At 35.6% G+C, this 25,672-nt stretch overlaps 1 protein-coding gene across 4 annotated transcripts in view; it reads left to right on the top strand.

The window, feature by feature from the left end:
* The window catches only part of LOC144452066 (RNA-binding protein Nova-1-like), a 38,822-nt gene that overhangs the window by 5,563 nt on the left and 7,587 nt on the right, over positions 1 to 25,672 (top strand). For 3 of the 4 annotated variants that reach the window (XM_078143103.1, XM_078143080.1, XM_078143097.1), the window contains 2 exons: positions 5,679 to 5,828; positions 15,619 to 15,776. In XM_078143103.1, coding sequence (XP_077999229.1) covers positions 5,679 to 5,828; positions 15,619 to 15,776 — 308 coding nt within the window. The remainder of the gene's footprint in view (positions 1 to 5,678; positions 5,829 to 15,618; positions 15,777 to 25,672) is intronic. The other variant, XM_078143089.1, reaches the window with a different exon arrangement.

The following is a 25,672-nucleotide window of genomic DNA, read 5'->3' as shown; positions in this document are numbered from 1 at the left end:
AACTGATCATTACAATTTCCCATAAAATAATTAATCTTTTCTTTAAAAAGATTAAAATATTATATGATATTATACTCATTCCATGGGCAATTAAAAATCCTCCATATATTTGGCATGAATGAATTATGATAGTGCTATTGTATTTATTGTCATATCACAGATGTAGTGGTGAATTATTACTGTACACATATTCAAAACTAACTCCAGGGATATTGTGTACACAGTGAAATATCATCATAACCTTCAATCTGATTTCAGTTTATACTAATTATAACATGTTCACAAAACATTGCAGACTGTACTGGTTTCCTGTCACTGACTATTATTTTATGTGACAGCCTACACATCTAATTTATCACGATTTTTTCATAATAGTTACAGCTACAGCTATGAAAAGACTAATGATCTCTCACTGACTTCATTTAGCCAACACAAAAGATAACCAACTCTAATCATTATTTCTATTCATCATCAGATTCATTACTTTTTGTTTAGCAAATAAAACTCTTATTTACTTTGACAAATATAGCAAATTATGTAGACCATCTATCTAACAGACAGACAGCTCTATTCACTATTCGAGGAGGCTTCAGTTCATGAAAAATATTAACGAAGGCCCACCTAACAACGAAAACATGAAACAGCAATATGTGATTCAGAATTAGAATTTAGATGGTAGATTAAACAGATTACACCCACAATTTTAGTACTCCATTACACAAAATATTCAAAAAGAATAAAACATTGCACATACTAATTCTCCTGGCCTTTTTGAAATGAAAATATCAGCTATCGATTGGTAAAAGAAATGGCAGTATATATAGTTTCCTAACTGACAGGTTAAGAATTGAAATTCTAGGCGAGGAATCCAAAGAAGTTGAGCATTTTTGACTTGCTTCTAGTGAGGAGAAAGACAACCATGCTATTCATTCAGGTGTTAATGCTAGTAAATTAATGTTATTAATTTTAATGATGACCACTACAGTGACTTTAGTATGGAGAGAAAAAAATTGGGCATCTCTGGAGACTTGTGAAAAGATGTAACAAAAAACATCAAGAAACAGCACCACTGGCTGAGAAAAACCATTGCCTTGGTGTATTTGGTATAATGACATGCGCTGCTTTCATATATCAGTTGGCTTCTGACCCTGTGATTTTAAGACATAATGAAAATATGGATGAAATGATTTTGAATGGTGTTTTTGAGTGATGGATGTCATTGTATGTCTTTCAATTGGCTGTGGTGGGAAAAAAACATCATAGAATTTCTGAAATTTTAAGTACCACATTCTAACAAATAAAATAACTAGCCCTTATGACACTTGAAATGTATTCTGCGATAAGTGATGTTTTATGTACTGCGTCATTGCCTATCTGTCATGGGGTCCAGATTAGCTGAGTAGGATCCCATATATTAGACTGTGTTTAGGTCATATCAAAATGTATCATATTTCAAGATGAAATATGACATCTAATCAATCATGGTGGATGAATCATAGCAAGCCCACAAAAAAGTCCAAGATTGAATATCAGTCCTTTTCAACCACTTACATTTGAGTTTTGTTGTTGTGATGTGTTCTATGTAAGTGCCACACTTAGATCATTGTGCTTCATTTGAAAACCAAATATAACTCAGATTGGATTAGGTACAACATTGTGCTGTTAGGCATTTCAACACAAGTCAACCCAATGTTCTTGTTATGTCATTAGCCTGGGGGGGGGGGGGGAGGGGTACAAAGGCAAATCCATGTTCAATTCAGTTCTGAGTCCCCATGTTGTACACTATTTTACAAAATGTGTCATTTCTTAGTTAGTTGGTGGGTGTGTGGGGTGTGGATTCATGTAAACACAGCACGCTTATTACTGACAAACATTGTTTTTGGTACATGAATACAAATGAAGCTGTTGTTGCCAACACTGTGTAGTAAAAAGACAAAGGTGAACCAGTATGGCCACAGGTTTGACCACTGTGTTAATGAGCCCTGTAAATGCCCTATTGTGTTCAAGGAGTCCATGTGGTCATCAATATGTAATGAATAATTGAAAACACTGGAAAATTGAATTTGGGATGATAAAGGTTGTGGATACTAAGATAAGGCTTGTGTTGCAAGTACAAATTATTGCTGGGGTCAAGAAATAGTTAATAAACAGAGAGAGAATGATAGTGAATAAGTATTGTGAATATTCAGTTTGGAAAATACAGATTATAGATGGATTGATGAAAAGCATATTCAGTTGTCATCTTTCAAATATTCTAGTTTGAAGAATTTAGTATTTGTATGTATGTATTTTTAGTGAGGAAATTTGAACCAACGGTTGCAGTTATCAAGTTTTGTGCAGTTGCATGCTATTTGTTAATAACCTTTATCTTGAATATACCTGCCATTAATTTTCTTGATTTTAATGTTAAAAATTACAAGAATGCAAATACACAGATACATGTATATATTGAAAACAAGATCATGATGGCATTCTTGCACTGTGTCCACCTCAAGCCATTATTGTTCTACAAGCTAATGAGATGAGCACATGAAATTGACTAAGTTGTCGTTGATCTTTGTCTAAGTACAGAGGTGTCCTGAGAAATAAAATGAAAATATCAACAGAGAAGGACCTCACATTAAACAGACTTGAAAATCCTAGATTGAATAAACAGTGAATTTCAATTATTTCATAGTATTCGTTGTGCCAAGCTCTAATGGATAGCAGTTGAGTTCTCAGCTTGAATTGAATTTACTTGGCTATGTATAACTGAATCAGGGAGTTACTTGTAGCATCATTTCACTTAAAAGTCAACACCCAACTACATGTATCTGTCCTCTGAAAATACAAAATGTAGGCTTTGAGATATGTTGTAATATATACCAAATCAGATGGAAAGGAATACATATTCTTAGGTTTAAAAGACATCGGATCTTTACCAAATTGTTTGATTTTGATTGTGTTGAAATTTAAAACTTGTGGGTAAGGATGTGTTTCTATTTAGTCATGAGTTTCTGAACAAGACAATATTGTTAAATGTTTTAAAAAAATACAGTATTTTGCTTCAGTCACGTGTCTTGCCATGGTAACAGTCAACATTCAATGTTTTCTTCCATATTATAATATACAGCTGCCAAAGTATAAGTTCTTATCAATGGCTAGATTTATACTTTAGACATTGGTCATTTGTAGATGCTTATCAGTTATGAAAGTCTAAATGTCATGTCACAAATGACTTTAACCCTCTGTTATAAAATAATAAATCAAATATGGAATATTGCAATATTAGATTAAATATGTAATTATGTCACACTTTTGACCTTATTTACAGTTGTAAGTAGAATATGATATACTGAAAATTGTGTGATGTTATATTGTCAACTGATGAAACTGTAAGGGTGATACCATAGTGGATGTTGTACAACTATATAGAATTTATTTCAATTTATGCAGAAGTTACAGATGTGATATCGATATAAATACAAACATGCATATGTATTTATAGTTGCATTAAAAAGGAGGCTAGCTGCACATGCTGGTACATATTTGGCTGCAATTTTGGTCATTCACAAATTGACAGTGGAGGGTCCTTTCTACTGAGGATACATGTAGACAAGACACTACGATATACAAATGACCAGAGAAGTTACATGTATTACTATATGATGTTGTAAATTGTCCAATGGTTTTAATAAACAAAGACTTTGTTTGCGTTTGGAAGGGAAAAACAACAATGACATATGTGTAATTACTCTAATACTGCTTTGATCTCTTAACCCAACCTCTTGTTGTCCACCAACCCATCCATACATGTATGTAATGTTGTTGTTCATTGCTGTTGTCAGGTGAACTGACTGGTTACACTTGGCCAAGTGTGATTGTTTATAGTTGTCTGTATTTTTCCATGGTGTCTGTGTGTTGTAATCATAAATGTAGTTGGACAGTCAACAAGTATACAATGTATGTGGGTGAATACAAAAAATGTCAGACATACATAAATAAATAAACTTTATATGGTATTAAGGGTCCAGTTCAGTGTAATTGTGAAAGACAGTTGTCTTAACAGAGATGGAGGACAAGTTGATCAAGAACAAAAAAAAATGATGTTTTAGCTCCACTGATTGGATTGTCACACTAGTGCAATAACCTGGCATTGAATCCCTAGCACCTTCAAAACCTTTCCATCTCTGTACTGATGTAGGTAAACATCAGAATTTCTCAGAAATTATTGAGGAAGTGTTGCAAATTCAATATGTGGCATTATCATCAAGAGTAGGTATACTTTCACTCCTGGTTTCACTTTATGGTCATTCAGAATGTTTTCATATTTTTTGTGCATGTGTGCATGTTGTTGAGAATGTATGGGAGACAGTCAAGGTCCGATGGTTCACTTGTTATGCAGTCAGCAACCCTAAGATAACAAACATATAGTAACATTACAATATCGTCATCAAACAAAGGGTAAGAAAAGAAGTTTTGTGCCAACTCTTTACTTGAATGATTACTTTGAGTTCTATTCATATTCAGTGTCAATAAGTATTGAAATAAATATACATATCAATGATTGGTCTGTCTACCCTGTAGGCCCCCAAGTTCACTGCAAAGAGAAGATCTTTCACAAATCTGTTAAATATTGACTATCCAACCTATCATGGCTGGTACTAAGTGGCAATAAAACATATCTGGGGTAAAGGTTCAACCGTAATGTGTTTTCTCAGATGCTTGGCAAGATGAACATTAAAACCGTCTTTCTGTCTGTTATCAGTCATTAGCATTGAAACAGTGTTGTACCAATTCTCGATGGCCATAACAGAAGAGACATGATTTTCCAATTGATTTCCTTTGCGTAAATGAACCGAAAGTAGAATAACAAATGCTGAGCGTTTCAATGGTTATGTTACATCCTGGTGCAGTGGTGAAATTTCTCCCATCAAAATATCGCTGGGCAACACATGAACAACTATTATGTCTGTTTAGTGTACCAGTTCAACTCTGGCACTCAATGCATGTCAAGAGTTATGTATATAGACCAAAACAAGTAAAGAGATGACATTATAAAACATTGCACTGATACGAGAAAGAAATTAATATTGGTGTGGAGCATCATAGTGATTATGTCATTCCTGAAATGTGGGACAAGACTATGGCATGTAAACCATGCAGATTGAACAGCAGTGTATGAAGTATCATACTCTTAACATGTAGTTTATTCATTTACTTTGCTAGCACTGTGTGTGTGTGTAATGTGTTCAACAATCTCCTTTAATCTCTAAGAAACAAAAGAAATAAATTCATTAAATAATACAAAATGTTTGTATTATATTAAGTTGTTGTGCATCCAGATATTTTGTACAGCCTGATGGATCACCTAGCATGATTTAGGGTGATTGGCAGTGCCTATGAATTAATGTGCAGTCATTTCAGTGAGATTAATTATTGCCAGTGATCATAACCAGCTGCCATAATACTTGTTTCATACAGTGCTCATGTCACTTTGCTTTGCATCTTACATCTACGGATGATATCCAAGTATTTATGTAAGCAGTGTATTTGTGACACAATGCTACTTTCAACAGGCTTTCCGCAAGCTTTCAATAAACATTGTATTTTGCTTACCATGGATAGTTTGACATCAGGATATAGAGAGGTTTCCTGTTGAATTCACGGCTCATGCTTTTCTTCCTGCTCTTTTACAGGCAATGATGACAATAAATATGTATTAAAGATGTTGATTCCCAGCCCAGCAGCTGGTTCAGTTATCGGGAAAGGTGGCCAGACAGTCGTACAATTACAGAGGGAAACAGGTGCTAATATCAAACTCTCCAAATCTAATGATTATTACCCAGGTAGGTTGAATTATTTATGCTTGCTTTCTCTAACAATATGTACTTAAGGAAAGCAATACTTGTAGCATGCTAATGGAGAGGTCAAACCAGTCAACAACCTTTTTCCTGTCGAACAAATTTCTCTCTCTCACTCTCAACTGTGCCCTGTGTAACATTTGTCAACATATCTGGCTTGATTACACATTGCACAATCATACGTTCTATCATACTCTAAACTGCTGAATGCTTTTAGCTGTGTAATCAGCATTCTAGTCTAGGTAAGCAGTCCATGCGACATAAAAAAACACTTCCCTATGATGTTCTTGATATTATGAGACGTGTTGGGTATTGGCAACCCTGGAAAGTACACTCATAATGAAAATTTGTGGAGAATAACTAGCTTACAAATCACAGGCAATTACACATATGTCTTACTTCATAACCTGGAGATTGTACAGCAAATTGCATATATGATGTGTTTTAATTGAAATTGTGGATTATATGACTTGTGCTTGCTCCACATAAACCAGTTGTCACCATGGTAAAATGTAATTTGTATCATTTGAAAGTTTACAGGAAATTGATTTCTTAGTAGTATGGTACATGTCATAGAATTCAGCATCTACTTTTAAAGTTCATTTGTGTTTCTTTTCCACTGATTAAATTGTAAAAGCTGCCTCATCTGAAACAAGAAATCTAGTCAGTCTCTTATATCCTGGTTGTTGTGTGCAGTTTAGAGAACTGGTAACTTTAATCAACCAAAGTTTTGTGCTTCAGGGTGTTTATTCCATGTTAGTGTAGGAACAAGAGTCTAGAACAACAATAAAAAAATATTTAGAAAATATCTTGTAACACCTGAATTCTAGTAATGAAAAAAGTTGCAAGAATTTTTTTTGGAGAATCTGTAAAACAAGGAAACTCGCTGAATTTTGACATGTGGAAGTTGATGGTCGACTTGATTTAGTAAAATTAGTAAAACAGTGTTACTTCTGAAGACTGCAGATGTTGTTCTTTGCATGATATGAACTCTTAGCTGAAGCATCAATGACAAATATATGTGTGTATGCAGTATATGTTTCCATATCAGTACATCTTACTTGTTCTTACTGTAATAGGAATTAGGGCAAAATGGTAATTATAGCTGGAGTATGGATACTTAGCAAGAATCTTGAACATTCTACACACACACTGCAGGCATACATGGAATGCATGACTGCATGCAGAAGCAATAAATAACCAACACTGAGCATAGTTGAAACATACGTGTGAATACATTGATACATACTGCACCTGAATCACCTTGGTGAATATTTAATAAGTTACTCGCTCTCTCTCTCTCTTTTCCTTACACCTAAAACAAAATAATAAAATGGGCACATGATTCTTATCCTATCGTTGTTGTTATTGTTGTTGTTGACCTTGCAATATGTTTTCCAACAACTGGTGATGATTTGAATATATTGTTTTAAAGATACATGTTTAGCTTTCATATGTGGATGCTTGTTATCCAAAAATTATAATTGTAATGCCACCTACTCTTGAGGGCTTCTATGATTTTCCTATTAGCTCTGGCTGAAATTTATGTAGGTCTGGTTATTGAATTCCCTTCAGAGAATGATGCAGGTGATGACCAATCATGTGATCTCTTAAATAAAATCCACAGACTACATTATAAGTCAGCCAGGCGTTTGTCCAAGCGTGTCAGAAATAACAAATACTACAATGGGGTCAGAGTTCCCTTTTAAGAGAATGTCTAATGTATTGACAAAAAAAGGAAGTCAGTGAAGCAATAACAGTACCATAGGGGGTGGTACCACAAGCCAGATTTGTTAATAACATGCTAGAGGAGAAGTCCAGAGTTATACCAACTGAATGCTATGAACTTTATCACAGGTCATCTAGTATTGCTTGCCAGGTTTCAGGCAACCACAAGCATATGTTATAAAAGATGGTTGTCAATTGTCCAACAAGCAGTACCCACACACCCAATTTGCAGATGTGGGTCGACAGCTGAGAGTAGAATACTAATTAAATCATAGGGACAATGGCTATGTCATGTTAGCTCACACACATTAGCAGTCAATTCATTTTGCAGTACATTCTACATGCACCAGTCTCTGGATATTTTATATACAGGTATCCCAGTCTTAGAATAGACACATATGAAGTACACAGTATTCCATCATTTATCATCTAATGTTGATAATGTAATATTCTAATTTCTACCTCCATCTAACATTAGATAGTAATATTCTAATCTGATATTAAAATTATGTAATAATCTGTCAAATCGCACATACATGTGCATATCCATATTTGCCTGATATGATCCAATATGGCTGCCTGGCAGCCATTTTGTTTGTGAATTTTCCATGTCCAAAGCCATAACTCGGACATGCTTGAACAGGTCGTCGTCCGTCACCCAAAAACTACTGGGCAGAATGGCATGAAATTTGATGGGAACATTCTTAGATGTGAGTAAATTAAGATTTGTTTATGATTCCCTATGCCCAATAGTGTACCAAGCCCTACATGGTTTATGTACTTGATATTGATAAGAGTAATTCAATAATTTATAGTCAACTGAGACAACAATATCATATTAGGGACCATCCCCCAAGCCTAGATTGATTACATTCATTTTAAAGACGTTCTTTATATTGTCTGTCGTACAAAGAGTTAATTTAATACTAAAGACTTTCAAAAAAAAGACATCTTTCAATGGCGACTAGATAATTATATGGATGATTAAAGTGACAGTGTATAAATTGGAAATATGTTTAATAACCTCTTTAGAATGATGGTGAGCTGGCAACAGCATTATTTTTTGTCTACTTCTGTATGTTATACATGTCTGTTTTTTGTAGTTTTGTTTCAGAAATGACAAGATGGAGGTACTTATTTTCTTTGTTCATTCAGTTGTTTGACTATTAGCGTACACTGGAAAGGTAGTCATGTGAACCCTACTCAGGATGAAATATTTAACATCAAAGGAGCGTTGCTTGTACATTTGGAAATCGCAAATGATTTCCTTCAGGTTTTTGGTTATGTCTGTAACCTTATCTTGGTATGGTTTAACCTGTTGTTTTGTTTGGTGTGAGTATAATGGGAGAGAATGTGACTGCTTTGTTAGCCACAACCCTGCTACACCTGTTAGTATGATGCTAAATACGTTTTTTTGTATGCTTGGAATCATGTTTTCATCTATAGTCGTTATTGTGAGTTTAATACTAAATGGGAGCCACTCTGCTAGATTGGATCAGTATTTCATATCCTCAGGATGTGTAGAAAGAAGAGTGAGAAATCAAATAATGCCAAGTGTGTGAGATAGAGGATATATCTTTTACGGTTACGGTCAATGTCATTCGTGAGTTATTATGGGATCAAGAACAGAATGTTGTTATGAATCAAACCATCCTTGAGTCAGTGATCATCATACTCCAAGTCCAATTCAAAATGGCTGACTGTATACTCAAGAGTTGTTGTTCCCTCCATACCCAATATTCAAAGAATTGTTTACTGTAGTGAATACCCCTAGAGTGACAAGAGAAGGCTTATCAAGTGTTCATTGATGAAATGTGCATCCACTTTGTGACCAGCTGTTTGTGACAAAACATTGATGTAAACATGTTATGTTTGCAGCAATAAGGTCCATACAATAAATTCTCCTAATAGTAATTGCACATCTTGTTGCTGTAGATCAGGATACATCTCTTTGTAGATGTGATCCCAGATACAAGTAGTTTGATGTGATCTAATGGCTATGACAGCCACCGGCATCATGTTAGTTAAGGGTACCAGAACCATGATTAAAGTGAACGAGGAGAGCTGATCTCTCCAAGCCATAGCCCAAATGGGAAGATTGTGACGTCAAAGACAAGACTGATTACCATGACAACTAACTAAATTGACAACACTCTTACCTAATTACCATGGATTCAGTGATCGCATTGACATGTAATTTGTAAAATTCTCATCAGGGGAGAGGAAGATATTTAGATTGTTTATGATAAGAAAAATTGTTTGATATCTTTGCTGCATGCTTGAGCGATAATGCCAGGTTAGATTATTGTGTATCCACATTATGTTACATACTTAACGGCTTGCTGTCAAGTGAAATTCTTGGCAAATTTTGGTGACTGAAGCACATGACTAAAAGAAAACACTGTAAAGATCAGAGGGAACAAATTCAATATTATTGTTTGTAAGAATTAAATATCAGTAGGGTGTTAGGAAACAGTGATGAATGAAGAGAAGGTTGTAAATTACTGACCCCCAATAGTTGGAACTGGTCAGCAGTATCAAAATGAGATAATGCAACAGAAATAATTGCTCCATTACTCACTGACAAAAAAACCCTCTACTTTATAGCCTTCAGGGCCCAATACGATATTGCACACACTTACATTTTGGGTGATTACACTTGCAAATGGTGTAGCTAGCTGCCAGTGTGTGACTGAATTAAGACATGCTGCAAGTCAGCTGGGATACTCAATTAATCATAAATTATATTTGCTTGATTCCAAATACAGAGAGATCTGGTAAATTCACATTTTAAATCATGAAGTTGGTGATGTTTGATCTATAACATGTATAGACATGATGTCAGGAAGTCAGTTAATGCATTCTAGACTACATGTTGTTTTTGTTGTTGTTTGTGTTCAATATTAGAAAGCCAGCCTGTTTGAACCGTGAAATATGTGACAGGGTATACAAAGTACACAGCTGTTCTCTATGCTGTAGGAGTAGCAGACATTATGTGTGATCAATAATCCCTATGCTATGATGATACCAGACAAAAGCCAGCTTAAGTGTAAATATCATATTGAAATTTATACATTAATAATTTGAAATTGATAAAATTAGGCTGTTAATGTCAAGTGTATAATGATGGTAATTCATTGATATTTGTAATTATCATTTTATCATCAACCTTACACTCAATATTCAAATACATACATACATTCATTCATTCATTGGATTGGAATAACAACACAATAAATTCCAGTCATATATTTAGGCCACCCGTGTGAATTTTGACATATTGATAGAACCATAGAAAAATTATATATAAATCACTAACATAGCAAGAACAGACTTTATTAATAACAGATATATCCTGGTGAATAAAGAAATTGATGTTACATAAATGTTATCATCAAGGCATTTACACTTTACAGTTTAAAATGTTAGGCAATGATAATTAATAATACTCAGCAGGGATAGTTATTCAAGGATATAAATGAACTAAATTCAATGAGTAACTAGACACGTTGGTCACAGACTTTTGATTATCATAATGCCATTATAAAAATACCTCCCATTTCTAAAATTATTTGTGGTTAATATAGCTAATACTCAATTGAAAGGGTGCAATTTACAGGTAATATTTTGAAAATAGAGAAGAAAGAATTCATTTATTTTTCCAGACCACATATGATAAGATTTACTACTACTTTGGGAATATGAGTACATTCTGTCATTGCCTCGCTCTATAAAATGTGTGATCTAATCTGAAATTTAGTACAGTACAGTTGACATTTAAAAAAATCTGTTAGTTTATGTCTCCATGAAGTTAATGTAACTAGTTTAAATGTGTCAAGGTATACTACCCAGATCATGCAGAATTGGGAAGTTAATCCTGTGTTTCCCAGCTGATAGTTATTTGTATACAAACAAATAACCCCCCCCCCCCCCTAGAAATGGGATTAAATGTATGTAAACTTAAGTGATAACAAAAAAAGATATGCATTAGTGATATTATTTATGAAAAGTCTGTTGACCCCTGAATAGATTTAGTTAAATACAATGCTTAAATTGCAGATTGGCATATTTGTGTTTGGTATTTGTGTGTTGTGTGGGAAATATTTGCTGCATGAGGATGTTACCAAAGGCAACCCAAGTGACTTTGTAGTGTTTGAACAGACTCAGAGATGGTGAAGTGTTTGTAGATCTATGGGAGTGAAATGTAGACGCACACGGGCAGTCTCAATAGCCATTGTGGTACTAGTCAGTTGCATCCATATGTTTGAGATACTAAAAATACACGATAATGGAGAGAGAAATAGGATACTCTGCAGTACTTGAATCTGTAAAAAGAGATCTAGATAAAAATGTTCAGCTAGACGAGTACTAAGTGATGCTGAACAGTTCCAGAGACAAAAGAATAAGGACAACATTAAATAGAAAATATTAGTAGCCTGCTTTCTAGAAGCGAAAAATGGATGGGAATGAGAATTTGAAATATATTGTGTGTGCAGAGTTCAGATAGATAGGAGTACAGTATTACATGAATATTAATGAGGTGTGGAGTATGTGTTATACTGGAGATTGAATACAATAAGTCCACACACATGAAGATAAATGTTATATAATGACACACTGTGGCCAGTGATATCTATCCAGGTTGGGATGTCTCTAGTAATAATACATGCTTGTCTGCAATTATACATACATGTCTGCAATAACAATGTACAAATTAGCATTTTACTGTCCAGTATAGTGCATTACTGATGTCATCGTAATTTATACAGATAGGTTTAAAGCCATTAAAACAAAATAGTATCTTGATTAATATTGCATCTGGTGGGGGGAGGGGGGGGGGGTATATTAGTCTATAGCCTATCCATATGTTTCAATCTGAAGATATCTTTCACAGATCTAGAGAGATTCAAGCCATGGATAGCAGCTAGACTAGTGTCAATGGCATTAGATACTGTGCCAAAGATTTGGCATTGACCAGAACAAGCCATTGTCAATTCAGATACCAGTATGAACAGGAATGTAGTATTTGATCCAATTATTGGATGTTTTTTTTATTGTTTTCTTGTTTACTCAGAATAAAGTAGCTAATCAGACTTCTTAGAATCTAAAAGGAAATTAAAGATCTGTCATGGTCAAGTAGTAATTTGAAGTGGATACAAAGCTTTACACAAGATAAATAGTTGAGGCTTTACAGCTCGGACTGCTCCCCTTCAATATATAAGCTATTAGTGAAGTGACATGTAGAGACCAAACAACTTGTCAGCATTTAAATTAAGTATCTAATAGTACCATGGTTAGAACTTGAGTTGTGTCACAGCCACTGAATATCAAAGAGTCAGTGAGTTGGGCATAGACTGTAGTGCTATCCATGGTATCGAATCTCACGATCGCCCTATAGAGAGATGAGGGAATAGTATCTAGACTACCTAGACTCTGACAAAAATGTGAAGAAATGAACATTTTCACAGCTCTTTGTTTTCATCATTGCTAAGTAGGAGAAAAAAAGCAAAGTGGTGTGCGAATTTATATAGCAAAGATCACCTGGGTCCTATAGAACTAGAAGTTAGATACTTAATGAAATTGGAGATACCATAGTCTTTAGAGAATGATTGTTCTATATCAGTTTCTTGTACTAGAAGAAAACCTCGGCTTTAAAAGTGTGTATGTCTATTCAGTGGTGCATTTTTAATTCCAACTGACTTTTAAAGCCACATATGTTGTTGGCATTGTATTTGTTTTTGTATCCAATAACTGTAACATACAAGTTGAGTTCAGTTGACATGTATGCATGCATGCATCATATTATGCTATTTAGAAATTAGAATACATAATGTTTGTTGAATACAAAATGTTTGTTGATATTGCCTGTTGTGGTCCAACCTATGAAATTCATGGTATCAAGTGAAATGGAATCTTTCAACACACATGCAGATTGTAGTAAAATATGTTTAGGTGTTTTAAAATAGAACATTTCTTTTTCAAAACAAAGGAGTTTTTTTTACCCTACATGTCTTACATGGGTATTTTATCACATGACTGGATTCTAGGGTAAATACAGCTTCCATGGAAAAAATAATTATAGATTTTTGAGATAAGAGCATTTGATAAATATTTTTATATAGATTCATACCATGTACAGTTTAACGATGTGTGGATAGGGTCAGGGTTATAGATATGATAGATGTGTTAATAACATATATACAAGTTGATACATGTATACTTGTAATACGCCATGGTTTATGTTTGCTGATACAAGGCACTCGCACATGAATGCCCAAGCCAGAGACCTGTCTTGACCCTGCACGGTATGGGCCTATCAAAATACATTCTAAAACCACAGTGATTCGACATGATACCATTGATACCATGGCAACTCAAAATCTTGTCGTTCTCATCCTTTCCAATGTACATGTCTTGCATTCTAACATGAATTAGACACTAGGAGTCCCTGTCAACCTAGTGCAGTACATCATTTCATACATAATATTGTGGCAGAAGTTTATGTAAGAGCAAAACTGATAATGTTGTCACATGTTGAGATATGTAGGCATAACTGAGGGCTTACAGGATACCAGAACTGTAAAACAATATCCACATTTAATTGTTCATCATCTTGATAGCTATCTTCAACACCATGGTTATTTCCTGCAAAATACCCTATTTCAGATTCAGATGAGGACAGGGCTGTTGTCACAGATTAAAATGTGTAGAACTTACAGGATGTCAGAACTGTAACAAATTTTCCATGTTAAGTTGTTCATCAGTACATTTCCTAATAAATGACTGGTACATGTACATAGTAAAACTTTAGTAGCTGTCCTTATTTCATAACCATTTGTAGGCTTGCTAGTTACTTCAGATGTTTGCATTTTCAACCCAACCTCAGGTCTTAGATCCATAAATCCGCCTTTATGTTTGAATGATAAATGACTTATACAAGAAAATGCCCTTGGCAGCATTCTGATTTGCGCAGGCTCTTTTGAAAACGTAACGTCGTCTGAATTGCTAGTAGAGCACAGACATATTGCAGTAATTGTCTCCTGAACAGACCTACTGTGTGAACACATTGAGTATAATAAAACACATGCACTCTCAGAAAGGAGGTAAAGAGATGTTAATGCCAACATTTCTAAAGTAAGCATGGCTATGTACTGGCCTGAAGGGAGATGTTTGGTTGGTATAAATTATATCAGTAAACATAAAGAGGTTGGAGGTATTTGAAAAATGAGTCATTCACAACAACTTGGCAACCTGTTCACAATATGCACAGACCTGTACAAATGACCTATGACCTGCAGCTCATAAATCGTGTCAGTGTTGACAATGCAGTGACATGCCCAGTACTCCATAGGGTCATTACTTTACAGTGTTAATTAGAACTAGCATAGCCAGTGATTGTGTACTTAAAATATTCCTTCAGGCTGACTTGTCAATACTGTCCTCACTTCCCATTTGTTTTAGGATATTAATATTTTGATTTTATAAAGTCCCTCTTCAATTAATTCAGTTTTCTTTTCCGTCTGAGATGATTGAAACAGTGCTTAAACAATTTGAGATATGAAATGTACAAACATTTTAAGCCAATTCCTACATGTTTATTCTGATTCTTGAAGGAAAAAATATGTGTTCAAAAAAAATGATTTGCATTTGACTTGAGATGTGAATTGACCTCAAGTCTAAGATCAAGGAAGCATCTAATAGAAATGAATCATAAATATTGGACCATTTTGATTGGAAAGTTGAGAACGTTTTTTTAAATGAATTGACAGTTAACTGGCACCATGAATTTTTACTCCTCCCAAAGGTCTTAAGGTTCATGAAACATGAATATCGGATTTCAAAACAAGGAAGAATGTTTTAAACTGTTGACAGAACAAATTGTTGGGTCATGTTCTGTCTGTGTGTCTAGAGTTAGTCTATATTTATACCAGCATCAGTACAGTAGTGATGAGATATCTATAAAATCAGGTTGTTAACAGAGAAATACAGAGTAAAAATGTGTAAAATCTTCTCAAAATGTTTTCTTTTTCATATATTTTGATTACAGGTACAACAGAAAGGATAGTGTTGATTACGGGTACGGTAGAAGCTTTGAATTCAGTGGGGGGATTTGTAGTTGAGAAGGTGAAGGACTCACCTCAACTAGCAGCCAAATCTGGAAATGAGACTGCAGTCAGCCAGGAGAGAGCACGACAGGTAAGACAAGTAAGAACAAACTTAATTGTGTCAGTATGTATTATTTTGATGTGATGTGATGTGACTTGACGCTTGTACTTTGTAGAATGGCAGATACAATATCACCAATGTAACATTCTGTGTTTCTATGCCATGATCGGGTGTGGTGTGGTGTGGTGCTTGTAGAATGGCAGATGTAACATTTTATGTTTCTTGACCATGGGTCTTGTGTGGTGTGATGTGGTAATAGTATGGTGTTTGTAGAATGGCAGACACCATTCACCCATGTAATGTTTCATGTTTCCATTTAAAGTTCACGCTCCATCCAGGCTAGGTGCCCAGGCCACAGAAGTAGGTCTGTGCATGTGCAATGGAATACATTTGTTTATCAGGGAAGAAACATATGGTAAATCCAACCCAGGTAGTTTATCAATGTATAAGCAGTTGTAAACACATATCAGTTACATGTAGGTCTTGCCAAATCCAAAGAGTAGCTTGTGGTCCCTTGCAATATTTTTTCCAAGTGACAGTGTTTCTGTTACGTTTATTAGCACAACTGAATTGATAAGGTTCAGTAGTGCTATAGGCATCACTAAGTGTCTGTCTGTTTGTATGTGTGTGTGTGTGTGTGTGTGTCAAAAATTGCTGGACCGATTACCATGATATTTGGCAGGTATATTACCTTGGGTGTCTGGTTGGGAAATAGTTCAAATAAAAATGATCTTACCACTGGTGTGTGATTTAAGTCAAATAATGATTTTAGGTAAAAAAAACAACAACTTAAAACTCCAAAACTACTCAGCAGATCAATCTGAAATTTGGTTGGCATGTTCTTAGAGGTATGTAGATTAAGAATTGTTCATGACATGATCCCATCAGTGATATGCAAAGTCCAAGTCCAAGTCCAAGATATGTCTCTAGAGTTATGAACGTAGGCAGAAATATACCTGCAGTAGACCCTTCCTCAAATGAAGTGCGTGACTTCTGCATTATCTCATTAATATTCATGAACAGTGGAACACTCCAACTGTGGAGGTTTTGTAACCTCCCGTTTGGAGTGGTGCCAGACTGCTAAATGATGAAAAGTGGGAAGGGTAGGCAAGGTAATAAAAATTCCAAAAATGTTTTTGTTTACATTCGGACGCCATTCAAGTGTCTACCCTCACACCATCAATGATGAGCTCTGCTAATGAGACATTGACCTTTGACCTTGACAAAAAAAATTCAGGGTGAAATGACCAAAATCTTTCTATGACAAAGACTCCATTTAAATGACTATACCCCAAAGCTCAATTTTCTTTTCATATTTTGACCTTGCCTTTGCTCCCCATATTCAAGGTGAAATAGAAAATTGGTCACAGATTTGCACAATAACTTTGCCATAAAACATACAAGCTGGGGACTTTGTCTTCAATTGAAGGCTTGTTGTTTGAAATCGATTGAAGGCTTGTTGTTTGAAATCACGCAAATGACATTCATATTTCTCAATTTAGAGACCACACAAATTTTGACAGCCAAACATTACATTTATAAGGTGGATGATTAGGCACTGGAATTTAGTAATGAATAATAAATAAGTGCAGTAAAAAACTTCAATGGTGTTTTTTGGGGGGTTTTATGAGACAAGAGGTATCTATCTTATCTTCCCTTTCAATTGTAATACTCTTACCTATCAAAGTCATGTAGGTCCCTCCAAGGACATTCAAAATGACACTGATAACAATTACAGTATGTACATCATGATGTATGTCCTCTGTTGAATTGAAATGAGACTGTTTATTTATACTAGACACACTTACACATTCAAGGCATATACAGTGTAAGGTCATGAAGTGAATGCCAAGTACCAGAATCAAATATCAACTTTCAAGACATCCTGCAATGTTGGATGGTCTGTACACAGATCTGTTCAGAGATTTTCTGTTGATCAAAGATACTGTGATATTGCAGCACATTTCATGTCATCAATGGTAGTATCCATTTTCTGTCTTGACAAATGTCACTGTCGAGTCTATCTGTAATTTGGTTCATTGATATGCTCTATGGTATTGAAGTTACTCCAATTTATCCTAGTTCTCATCAGCTGTGTGATTTGCATTTGTATTAGTCCCCTGGTATAGTGTCTATATGATTAAAAGATGACTGAGGTGAACAGTTATTTAGAAGGCATGGTCTCCATCAAGTTGGCCTTTTAACTGTACTGGTTGTGTTTTGTGTTTGGCATGCCTATGTCATGTACTGTCACTTTACATCACCATTGATGTGATGTTTCTAAAAGGTCATTTGTCATTTCCTAAGTTAGCATGAACAGTGACTTGGCATAGACTTGTAATGTCTGGTAAATATTTTGGATACAAGTTGCAGTTTGTTGTTGAAGCCCCTTGCCTTGCCATATATTTTAGATTAGGAACCAGGAACAGAGAACAAAAAAGCTTAGCGGAACAAGTGCTTGTCAGATATGACCTGTGAATGTCTTACTGGCACACACTTCATTCTGCTGGCCTTTGCATGCATAGTATCTTGTCTGTAGGGTAAGTTTGTTACTCGCCACTTCAATTGTAACAGTTGACAAGGCGATTCTGGCCATGGAAGTATATACCACATGTATTTGAGACTGAGTTTCAAATTATAAAGGACATAATTCCAAACTATATATAGATCTACAATGTTCTTCTCAGAGGGTTTTCATGTATCAGGCCTGATATCCTTCAATTTCCGCCGATACGTGATCAGTTGTCCTGATACGCAATCGGATTGCTTAGGGTTCGGTAAATTGCATGGTAACATTGTTAGTCCCCGCGGACGAAGTCCAGAACGGGGGCTTATGGATTGGGTTCCGTCCGTCCGTCCGTCCGCAGCTGTTTCTTGGAGATGCCTGGACTGATTTTTTTCAAACTTGGTACAGGGGCAACATACTATGGCATACATATGCACGTCAATTTGTTTTATGATACGATCCAATATGGCCGCCTAGCAGTCATTTTGTTTGCGAATTTTCCCTGTCTAGAGCCATAACTCAGACATGCTTGAACAGATCTCATTCAAAGTTGGTATTAGGACAGTGTTCTATGACATACATGTGCATATCCATTTTCATTGTGATGCAATCCAATATGGCTGCCTGGTAGCCGTTTTGTTTGTGAATTTAATTTTCATGTCCAAAGCCATAACTCAGACATGCTTGAACAGATCTCATTCAAAGTTGGTATTAGGACAGTGTTCTATGACATACATGTGTATATCCATTTTCGTCGTGATACGATCCAATATGGCTGCCTGGCAGCCATTTTGTTTGTGAATTTTCCATGTCCAAAGCCATAACTCAGACATGCTTGAACAGATCTCATTTAAAGTTGGTATTAGGACAGTGTTCTATGACATACATGTGCATATCCATTTTCGTCGTGATACGATCCAATATGGCTGCCTGGCAGCCATTTTGTTTGTGAATTTTCCATGTCCAAAGCCATAACTCAGACTCCATTTTCATCGTGATATGATCCCCCATACCCAACCAATCCTTTATTGTTGGAGGCATATTCCACGTCCAACAAGCACACACAACATATCTAAGTCTGTTTGTTTTAGGTTCACAAATGTTGTTGCGTGATCGGAGTAGTGATAATTCCTTAAAACCCAATTATAGCGGGGACTATGTCATTCTCAATGACTTGTTCATCTGTCACTCTGTCAGCTGATGCCTGTGTTGTTTTCAATGTATACTCAAAACATTTGTATTGATCCTTCACACATAAGCAGCAAGTAAAACTAAGAGTTTCTAATTAGTTCAAATGACTATTCAACCCTCTACCACAACCAGACAGATTTCAATGAAGTTTGTCGTCAGTATTGTTTTCGATAGGAATAAAATGCATAAACCTGCTAATGATAGTGTGATTCACACTACTGTACAAGTTTTCAGTAAATCAAAGGCAAAACCGGCCTATCCGTAACATCGGTTTGGCTGTAGAAGCATGTCGGAACTGCCAGATTTTCACAACTATAAAATCAAACCATACCGTGCCATTTTGCTATAAAGTATAAAAGTTTGACAAACATATGAAGTTGGCATTCAGTGTGTAGTTAATTTTCTATGACTGAGTAACACCGACTGAGTATGTCTCAACCCAAGAGTAATTTGCATAGTTGGTTTACTCCTCTTCATTGTCATAAAAAGAGTTGAACAGACTAATGTACCTTTCAATAAAGTGGCGATGTTGTCTCCGATTATCAGTTTCATGTTTAATTTTACTCTGAAAACACTTTTAGTTTGTAGTTTGACATTGTAGACTGGTACATCGTACGACTGCGATGAAAGCATGGATTTTGCAATATGGCGGCCATGACGTCTCAAACTATCACGAGTTTTTGAATTCCTCCATAGGGAAGTATAGTAAGTCTCGTGTATCATGACATTTCAGACTAACACGGTGTCTGCAGATAGCTGTACACAAACTTTTCGTGTTTCGAAAGTCTACTTTATCTGTGGACATTTAGATTGAAATAATTTCAGCTTTCCTAAGAATAATAATCAAAAATCACTGGTTAAAAAAAAAAACTGTTTGAGTTTCTTATTGATGCTAATATTTTGTAGTAATAAATTGGCCTTCAACTTTCATTTGGCCAGATATACATGTACTACTTGTTTGATATTATGATGTACTTTGATTTTATCATTAAGTTACTCAGAAATATAATTATTTTGTCTTGTACATTTATGCTAATGAGCCGATATCCTATCAACAAATCCTGGGGAGAACACTGGCTCTAGTGTGAAAGATTTACGAAGGATACCCTGTTATCAGGACTGACTTTCTCAGCTCTTCAGATTCCAATCTATACTATCATTTTTGCATCTTATCACTGACTTCCTGACAAGTCTTCTGGGTGCTAGTTTCAATGATAATCGTTACTTTTTAGCTCATTTGAACTGATAAAGTTCAGTAGTGTTATAGGCATCGAGCGATGTCTGTCTCTGTGTGTGTGTGTGTGTGTGTGTGTGTGTGTGTGTGTGGATGACTTAAACTCAAAAACTGTCGGACCAATTGGCTTTGTATTTGATGGGCATTATTTGGATCAAAATATGTCATTTTTGGTCAAAAAACTTAAACTCAAAAAGTTCTGGGCAGATTGGTCTGAAATTTGTAGGGAACATTCTTAGGGGTGTGTAAATTAAGATTTGTTCATGACATGATTCAATGAGTAAATATCTAAATTAGGGCTATAAGTATGTCTCTTTGGTCAAATATGTAATACGGCGTATTCCGGTTATCGAACTTCCGGTTGTTTCGCAGGAAAGTATCGCGAGAGGGCGCACCATATCTGACAAAGTGAGGGCCAGAATTTTCGTCATGGCATCTAATAGTATGGCGATGTATGAAGCTGTCAACAAAATGGGCGTAAAAGAACTCCGTGCATTCATAAAAGAGTGGAAAATTACTACTTCTAAATCTACTAGATATCGCCAGAAATGCAGTCAACCTTGGTCTTGAAACACTAGAAAATGATAATTTTCTGAGAGAACGGAAGAGGAGACAAATAGTGGATGTCGGGCATCAAAAGATAGAACTAATCGACAGCGGAAACATTGAAAGTTGGACGGAGGACCTTCGAAATATACCCGATGTAGACATGATAAACATATTTCTTTACCTTACTGGTGTCTGTTGCTTGACAAAAGAACGATTAGAAAATTACAAATCTGACAACAGCTTCCAATCTGATTAAAATCCGATGTAGATGTTGGCTGATCGTTCATTGCTATTTTACCTTCGTTATTTTGCCTGAATTGACCTTCTTCGTACATGTTTACATTTTTTAGCTTGCCTGATCGCCTCCTCTATGATCAGGCTAAAAAATGTAAACATGTACCACGAAAAATAATATCAGGCAAAATAACGAAGGTAAAATAGCAATGAACGATTAGCCGACATCTACATCGGATTTTAATCAGATTGAACAGCTTCCAGCTACAGTCATTGCAATATTGAGAGTTCGGTCGACAATTACCAAGCCACATGTTTATATTGTAACTGATGTCGCCGCATACTTAGGCCTTTCTTGTTTATTAGAACAGTGGTGTAGCACCACGGGTGAAATCATAAAACTTTGTCCGGAAAAAAACATTTCATGTACTGGTTATAAGTTGGCATAAACATATTTGTATTGATATACTCATCTTTACTATCACACTTTGGTTAGCTTGCTATTCTTCATTCAGGACCATCAGTGTATAAAAAACCCCATTGAAGTCGGCAACGTATCATAAATATTGTTATTGTGATTGATGTACCACACCGCCCACCCCTTCAATGAATCGGCCTTCCATGTAACGTTTACGTGGTTCACTCATCATACCATGTCTAGTTTATACCGATCTGATTAAAATCCGATGTAGATGTCGGCTGATCGTTCATTGCTATTTTACCTTCGTTATTTTGCCTGAATTGACCTTCGTGGTACATGTTTACGTTTTTGTCCTGATCGGTAGAGGAGGCGATCAAACATGTACCACGAAGGTCAATTCAGGCACAATAACGAAAGTAAAATAGCAATGAACGATTAGCCGACATCTACATCGGATTTTAATCAGATTGGTTTTATACAAGCTGCAATAACTGTAGCGTATATTGTGATTTTGAGGGTTCTTTCCTCTGTTTTTGTACCTTTTTCCGTTCCGATGTTTGACTGGAAGCAATCGCTAAACTTTCTCCAACGGTAACGCAAATGGACGAGGTCACACTGAAAACGTGAGTGAGATGTCAGTGTACTACCCGTTTCAAAATGTTGCTACTTTTGGGTTTTCCTCACGGTCGAATTGCAGAGCCAAACTTACGCGAAATATTAGGAGAACAAGAGGTTAATTTGCTATTTCGTTATTTGATGGGCGATAATGCAATATTATAGCGTAAAGTTACGGGGAATGACAGAAAATCTTTAGTCAGTGGTTACGATGCCTATAGACTCTATGCTTTGCAACAATGCTCTACAATTCTGGCCCTCACTTCCGGTTCTAAAACAGCACCCCTAGTGGCAAAACAATCATATCTTTTATCTTTTCGGGGCTTCTTCGATAACCGGAATACGGCGTATTCCAAAACTTCTGAACAGATTGGGCTGAAATTTAAGGGGGATGCATTTGGGGGTGTATAGATAAAGAAATATTAAGCATATAATGATCTCATCAGTGATATGCAAATAAGGTGGGAAAATGTGAATTTTGGTCAAAAAACTAGTATCTCAAAAAGTACTTGATTGAAATTTTGTGACATGTTACTAGAAGTTTTATTCTGCAGATTTTGTTCAAAATATATTGATATAATTGGTCCTGGCAACCATGACCATGCCCTTAGCAACAACCAAATGCTAGTATATTTTGCTAAAATAACATCTTGTTGGCAAGTGAGTAAACATTCAAAAGATGTATGCAAATATTCCTAGCAACCATGACCACACCCATAGCAACAGCCCAGTGACAGTGTATTTCACAAAGATGCAACAAGGATTCTTAAGCAAGCACACACACTAGAGGAATGAGCTGAGCAAAATTTCACGTGTGGCAATTTCCTCACTCTGACTCCTTGTGTGCAGGCAGCTTTTAATGAGATTTTTGAGGAATAGGTGCAAGGAAGTTGCCATGAGTGAAATTTTGCTTGCTAATTCCTGTAGTGTGTGCCTGGCTTTAGACAAGTGAACAAACATTCAAAAATTATGTAAATGTACCTAGCAACAAGACCACACCCATAGCAACATCCAAATGATGATGTATATTGCAAAGATAAGATCAGGAATTCATAGACAAGTGAACGGACATTCAAAAAATGTATGCAGATATGTTTAGCAATATGACCATGCCCATAGCAACAGCCAAATGATCGTGTATATTGCAAAGATAACAACAGGGTTGGATAAGGAACTGGATAGTCATTCAGCAAATGAACACCTATACCTAGTATGGATCAGCATGTGGATAAACATTTGTAAAAACTGTACATTTGTGCTACAATGTCAATGGCACTATTTTAACAGGTCATATTGAGGTCAACTTTCTACAGAGATCAGATATCAGACTCGGCTGTATAATAATATTTCTGTTCAGTTCTCTTAGTTTGAAAGATCAACACCAATGTATTTTTTCATTTATTCCCAGTCAGTCTTTGTACAAGGCTGAATATTGATTTGAAGAACTTGTGCAATAAAAGATAGTGTCCCAACTTGCTGTTTGAACTACACTCTTGTCAGTGTGAATCATGAAATGAGTATAGGTTATCACGTTACACAGCTGTACTCAGATTTATGCCCTGAAAATAGCAATCCTCTCAAAGCATAGCTATGATATACTTTGTAATTACAGAAAGTAGTTGTTTCAGCAAACACTTGTCATCAGAATAAATGCACATCCTAAGGGCCTATCCTTCATTTGTATTCATGAAATCATTCCCAGCAAGTTCAATCTGACCTTTCATCATCCTCAAACCAGCTTTGTCTGCCATGAAGTTATTTACAAAGAAAGGACTGAACAAAGAAAAATAACACTTCAAAGATAATATATACAGATTGGCTTACAATTTGATGATTATATGAAATGTCAGAAGTATCACATTCTTAGAGATTTATCATTTTCTTAAAATGTTGTGTGGGAACATTTCAATGTTGAATTGAGTATTAAAGGTGAAGGGTAGGTTGCTTGACACAGAACTGCTGGGAAATCATGAACTAATAACCATAATTTTAGCAAAAAATGGCTGCTGTCCCCCCCAAAGTGTTCTTTATGTGATAGAATATCTTTTGTCGTGTCATTTTCTATTGGTGAGAAGAATCATAGTTTAACTCCCACACAATTGAAGGTGACAGCAGATGTGAAATCCCCACTCTTATGTCAGGCTTCTATTGCAAATGTCACAGGGAAAGGACACTGACGCTAATATAGATATTGAAATGTTTACAGTGGTTTCACACATTGAGTTCAAATGAAGGTATTTGTCTTGACTATAACACTGAGGAAGTCTTGAAATAGTAATATAAAGAGTTTCAGTTTCATGGGGAAAGTGCTGCTTTTGTTTGGGTGATCGCTGTATGACTCTGTCACGGTCTGTTGTGTTTGGTGCAGGCCTCTTGTTAAGCAAATCCCCTGTTCTAAACCATGCGGGCAGAGTTGACCTAAACTATCATATGTTTTAACTGTATTAGGAAGGATTAGGTATGTGGAATTACATGGAAATACGGTCACTGCCAATCACTGGAACACCAAACATTCTAATAAAGTGACAGCAAGTGTACTGTACTTGTGAATATTGTGTGTGTGTGTATGTGTGTGTGTGTGCATGTACATACATTGTACATTGTACATACACCCTCGCAGAGAGCAGCCCACATTATCTTTATAGCCCTTAGCAATTCCTCCAGTACCTCCAAATTAGGTATTAATGTTATATTAACAAGCAAAGCACAATAAGTGTGTCGTTTCCTGTCAACATACATATAGTTCAAATTGTTAATGTTAACCCTGTAGATATCAAAGATACATAACAATGTAAAAATGCTATCATGTCGCAATACATGAGGATTACAATTTAAATTGCACTAGAGAATCTGTATGGCCTTGATAAAACATGTGAATGCAAGTATATTACAGCTAAAAATTGATTACAAGTTTATTTTAGTGATCATAGCAGACATACCAAAGACTGATCACACAAAACCTGGAGATATATTTTTAGGCTATTAAATTGAGCTGCTAATGTGTACAAGTGTATATTAGTGCTGCCTTTGTGGACATAATTCAATGGAGATATTATGGTCATATAAATGATCTGTTAAACTGCCTGAAATCTCAAGAAGAAAAAGTGCCAGCATAGGATGTATGAATTTTATGGCAGGTATAATAAATGTGCAATCCATTCATATGCAGTTGATGTATGATTGAT

This window comes from Glandiceps talaboti, chromosome 2 (assembly GCF_964340395.1).
Source record: "Glandiceps talaboti chromosome 2, keGlaTala1.1, whole genome shotgun sequence".
Classification (NCBI taxonomy): Eukaryota; Metazoa; Hemichordata; class Enteropneusta; family Spengelidae; genus Glandiceps; species Glandiceps talaboti.
Note: the sequence above shows the minus strand (reverse complement) of the source record. Positions and strands in the feature narration are given on the sequence as shown.